The sequence below is a fragment of the Ruditapes philippinarum genome, unplaced genomic scaffold (genome assembly GCF_026571515.1).
Source record: "Ruditapes philippinarum isolate M1 unplaced genomic scaffold, ASM2657151v2 ctg3851_1_1_1_1, whole genome shotgun sequence".
Classification (NCBI taxonomy): Eukaryota; Metazoa; Mollusca; class Bivalvia; order Venerida; family Veneridae; genus Ruditapes; species Ruditapes philippinarum.
Window position 1 is genome coordinate 51 of NW_026866543.1, and position 4,984 is coordinate 5,034.

General features: G+C 33.3%; 1 protein-coding gene across 1 annotated transcript; it reads right to left on the reverse strand.

The window, feature by feature from the left end:
- Positions 1-2,531: 2,531 nt before the first annotated feature.
- LOC132732825 (sodium- and chloride-dependent GABA transporter 2-like) lies at positions 2,532-4,738 on the reverse strand. Its single transcript, XM_060719339.1, has 3 exons — positions 4,432-4,738; positions 3,976-4,110; positions 2,532-3,487 (listed from the first exon to the last, which is right to left on the reverse strand). The coding sequence occupies exons 1-3, from the start codon at positions 4,667-4,669 to the stop codon at positions 3,339-3,341; spliced, it is 522 nt and encodes a 173-aa protein (XP_060575322.1). The 5' UTR covers positions 4,670-4,738; the 3' UTR covers positions 2,532-3,338.
- Positions 4,739-4,984: the final 246 nt, after the last annotated feature.

Genomic DNA, 4,984 nt, shown 5'->3' on the forward strand with positions numbered 1-4,984 from the left:
TGGCTATATTTAGCGACAAGCGCTTAAAACATTTATGCGGCGTTGCGATATTTAGCGGTGTTGCGACATATAATGCGCCACAAAGATATCATTCTTACTCCCAAAACTCAATCACTGGGTCGACCATTTTTTCGTCAGTGGAGTCAAGAAATAGCATCGTAGATTCCATTAATTGTTTGTTGTATTCGTGAGAAACATCTGAAAAATATGATAGAAAAATCAAAAACAACACCTGAATTTTATTAAACTGTTATTTATCAAGTTTTTTTAAAAAACATCTGAAAAGAAATTTTAATAATGACAGTTATTATTAATGTTTTGTTTATTAGTTTATGTGTATTTTATTTTGGAATAATGTGATTTCAGCTTAATAAAAGTTCAATGTAAACAATGGAATCACTTTAATTCTATATTTGGAACATATTTGTAATAAATGGATGAAAGCGGTCAAATTAGAAATTAGATTAATTTGTAAATCTATTCAGTTCCTAAGAATAGTTTATGTATTCGTTTGATGTTTTCAATGTCGGCTAAACTGCCAGTCTTATTGGTATATACCGACTGTCACAAATTCTTTCACCTTTCATTTCCTCGCAAGAACAGACTCAAATCAAACCTGAATCAAGTCTGAATCTTTCTTCTTTTAACTTCATTTTCAGAAACTCAACTTTTAAAATTTTAAAGTTATATTATTATACTGCCTTTGTCAATTATGCAGAATAAGCCAATAATTTTTTAGATAAGAAGAGCGAATTATAATCATACGAACTACTGATTCACTGACTGACGTTTTTGTACAACTTCAAATGACTTTCCTTGATGAAAAATATTATACAAGTATATTATAAGTCAAGTAATGAAGTAATGATTTTTTAAATAAGGGAAATACAAATATTTTTTGTATTCTAATTATGGGTAAATGAATTATACATATAAAAGAAAATAAATCTAGTGCTTTGTATTGTTTTTTTAAAAAAAAGCATCAGACAATAATGATTAACTGCATCGAGCATAATAAGAATATCCGGACAAAATTTCGAGTGAATATTGGAATTTACGGAAGAAAAGTGAGATACAAAAGACTTTATCAAAGAGGGAAATCGAATATAACTGTCATTTTAGTAGGTCCCCAGCTAACAAATTTATGCCTCATTTTTAAATGTCCCGGAGTTCTTGTAATAACTCTGAAAGATGTCCTAAGAGTTATCTGATAAAATTTTTTTTTACTGCCCCCGTGTGCTCTTGGTGCCAAATCACAAACACATTTTAGCGTGGCCTGGAACATCAAATTTTTTGAGCTTTTATTAAAAAACATAATCGTTTGTTAAATAAAAGGAAACCCCATTAACTTCACAGTTTTTAAAAAAGATCGAAAAAAAAAGCAAACAACCGAAACTGCGTTTAATGTCCGAACCCCGTGGGGGTCTTTTTAAAATCGATTGTAAAAAATTGAAAAATTTAAAACCACATTTTCACCAAACTCTCAATAACGAATTTTTTTAAGTATTGCGGGTTTTTATTTTTGATTTTTTTAAAAATTTAAAAGATAATCCTTTAAACATGTAGTAATTTTTTAACTTTGGGGGCTTTACCCTATTGGGCCCTTTGTAAAATATGGAATCTTGTGATGAATATATTATCTTTGAAAATAATACTTATTAATTCATAAGCATATCTTTGATCTTCATCAGTTGACATTAAAACCAGCAGAAGATAGTTTACAACGTATTATTTGCATAGATTATTTTTGTACAGAGGTTATCATAGTTGAATATCAAAAGCTATTTATCACAATGTATGGTGGCTGATTTGGTACACTTTGCGCGTTGCGTTGTCGAAAGCGACAACATACCCTATATTGTTATCGCCTTTTCATATTGTCGTCTTGTCGCTGTCGCTAGCGAAACGAGCCAAACGGCGTATTGTCGCACTGTCGTCTTGTTGTCCTGTCGCTCAAAAAGCACGCCAAATGGCGCGTTGTCGTTCGGCGCGTTGTTGAGATTGTAAAATAACCAAATGCTTCGATTTGACCCAGCACCCAAAGTGCCCTCGCAAAAAACGAGCCTTTGGCGTTGGGATCGGTTTTGCGACAGGGCGGGCCCAAAATTTTAAAGTCCGAAAAACGTCCCTTTTTGGTAAAAAATATGTTCCAAAATTTAGAATTACAAAGTAATGGGGTTTTTTAAAATGTTTCTTTCCTATTTATATGTTTACATTGGGCATTAAACAAAGAAATATATTAACCAAAATAATGTAGGATAAACCCCAGTATCGAAAAAAAAAATGGAGAAAGGTTTATAATTTACTTTACAAATTTTGATGGATTGATTTTTTGATGCAGGTTGTCCCTAGCTTACTTTACCGGGTTTTAAAAGAGTCTGGTAAATGATAGTGGGATTATTATTGATTAGAAAAAATACTTGTTCAGGCAGCCAATAGATAGAAATTAAAATTCTTAACAGTAACAATTTATTATAGTTTACCACCCATTTTCTTTCTTTAAACTATGCTTCTTGAAATAACAATAATGGCGAAATTTTATACATTTTTACATTCTGCCTTTACAAATTGTGAAACGTGTGGTTATTTTTTACGAGTGCACGTTAACACACCAAACAAAGATGACAATACAGTACATGTTAAATGAAAGATTTTTGGATTTGATAACCAACTTACTGTCAGATAGAAATCAAATCAGTATATAATATGTGATTGCTGGCAAGGGCCGTGTCTTGCTTATGTGATCGATACAGAGACAGACTTGTCCGCATGGACTGCATGACCATACCTTCTACCTTGGTTCTTTCATTTTTACGAAGAGCAAGTTCCCACTCAAAGCAGGAAATGTTCATTTAACCAAATTCATCATGGAAAGAAATAAGTAAGTTCCGTAATAAGCAGATTGATTCAACGAGTTCAGTTCTGACCAAAACATTGTATTAAGAGGCAATCCTAACATCAGGGAAAGGGCTCATTGGCTTCGGAAAAATCCGTGAAAACGGTTGTTCTTATTCGAAATATCTCAAAATTTGAATAAATAGCAGGATTGCAAACAATCATCATCACCAGTTTTGAACCATTTCAGCACGAGCCTTAATTTGTTTGTTGCATATATTAGAAAAACAAACACGCTTGGCTGAGATTCCAGATCGCAACATCAAGCTTACAAAAAAAGGCAACGATGCGCTCGTTCAATTAACTTTCCTATGGTAAGATGTTGCACAAATAGTTATGCTAGTAGGTGTTTATATAACAGTAAAAATATCACTTAGTTTAATACAGGGCTAAAACATCTTCTTTATCCATGCATGTTTGCTATAAAGACTCTGTATTACGTATTACCTTTTCGTGTTCCAGTCGTTATTGCAATGGGACCATGGGAGAGTAGAGGTGAAAGACATGACTAGGAAATATCCTGCCCATGCTAAGATAATGATGTAATATATATTCATTTGAAAAGTGACAACGAAAGATGCAATCCCAATCCCTGAAATAAAAATATTCAATCACAAAAGGGAAGTTATGTTCGTCGTCATTTTAGTTATGATGAATTAGTTAAATCACATGGAAAAAATGATTTTTGCTTATAAACAGTATTGGCAAAATATAAATAATCACCAACAGATTTTCAAGCAAAGGAACTGAACTAAATTCTCATAATTTTACGGATTTTAATCACACCTAGACAGTAAGAGGTATATGGTTTGTTACTTTTCGTGGTCTGTTTTTAATTTGAAGTTGTTTTTTTTTTTTTTTTCGAACATTATTTCAGACACGAACGGGCACATGTGTAGAACCACCGACGTTCCGTAAGCTAGCTGGATAGCTTTCTCACATGAAGGAATCCAATGTATCTGGCGGGATTCGAACCTACATAGTTGAGGGGCAAGTGGATTTAAGTCAACCAACTAAACCACTCGGCCACGGATGCCGGAGTCAGAATGCATGTAATTGATATTTTAATAAAGAACATACCTTTAAATGCTGGAATAAGTCTAGCCCAAGTGTCTACATTGTTGCTACTCATGTATTGTCCAAGAGCTAGCTCCATCATGAACAGCGGTAATCCACATGATACAAGACAAATAATATAAGGAATCAGAAAGGCACCTGCAAATTGTATAGGTATTTTTACGGACCATTCATCATAAACAACTTTGATAATCAGCGTAAGAATAACATATTTTGTTACAAAAATAATACCACAATCTAGTAAAAAGCTGGAATGGTTAGTTTAATAGTATACAAGGAAAAATACTTCGTGTATTGAGGCATGGAATCAGCGCTCCAGCTTGTTCACATTATTCATCTTTCAAAGAGACAGGACAATCGAGTGCCTTATTACATGATATTTTTACGGCATGAAAAATGAATACTTACGCGTCTTATGATGTCAGCTTTGACGTCATTCAACAAATCGTAAGCACTTACCACCTCCATTTTTATAACACAGATACGGAAATCTCCAAATATTTCCCAAGCCTACAGCACAACCGATACAAGCAATGATGAAATCCGTTTTATTTGTCCACTGGTCTCGTTTCAAATGTTTATGCCCGGTGCCATGTTTATCTGTTGCCTTTCCAGTTTCATCGTGAGAGATGGAAAGCTCGTTCATACACAAATGCTCTTCTGGCATTGCATCTATGACTATTTCCGTGTCTTCCATTGTTGAAGGATAGAAAAGTGTTGTTGATTAAGATGCCCGTGTCTATTCCGTATAATTTTTTCTTACCATCTGTTCTTCGTACAGTTCATGACATGTCATAAATTATACGATTTTAATATCATCTATAAAGCGGAAACAGCATGATCAGGCAATTGAACGACTTTAACATTTTAACTTCGTGATATCTCGACTAATGTTTGAAATAAGAATTTCTTGTCAAGTGCGCTATTTTCTAAATTGGTCGAAAACTATCCTTCTTGAAAATAATACCATTGTTTTGACAATAACATACAATTTTCGAGCTGACTCTTTGCT

What these genes read in the sequence shown, in the direction of transcription:
- LOC132732825 (XM_060719339.1), bottom strand. Translation starts at nt 4,669, where the DNA reads ATGGAAGACACGGAAATAGTCATAGATGCAATGCCAGAAGAGCATTTG. An exon ending in GTGTTATAAAAATGGAGGTG is followed by an intron (nt 4,111 to 4,431) that starts GTAAGTGCTTAC and finishes TACAATTTGCAG; the next exon opens with GTGCCTTTCTGATTCCTTAT. An exon ending in ACTTATTCCAGCATTTAAAG is followed by an intron (nt 3,488 to 3,975) that starts GTATGTTCTTTA and finishes TTTTTATTTCAG; the next exon opens with GGATTGGGATTGCATCTTTC.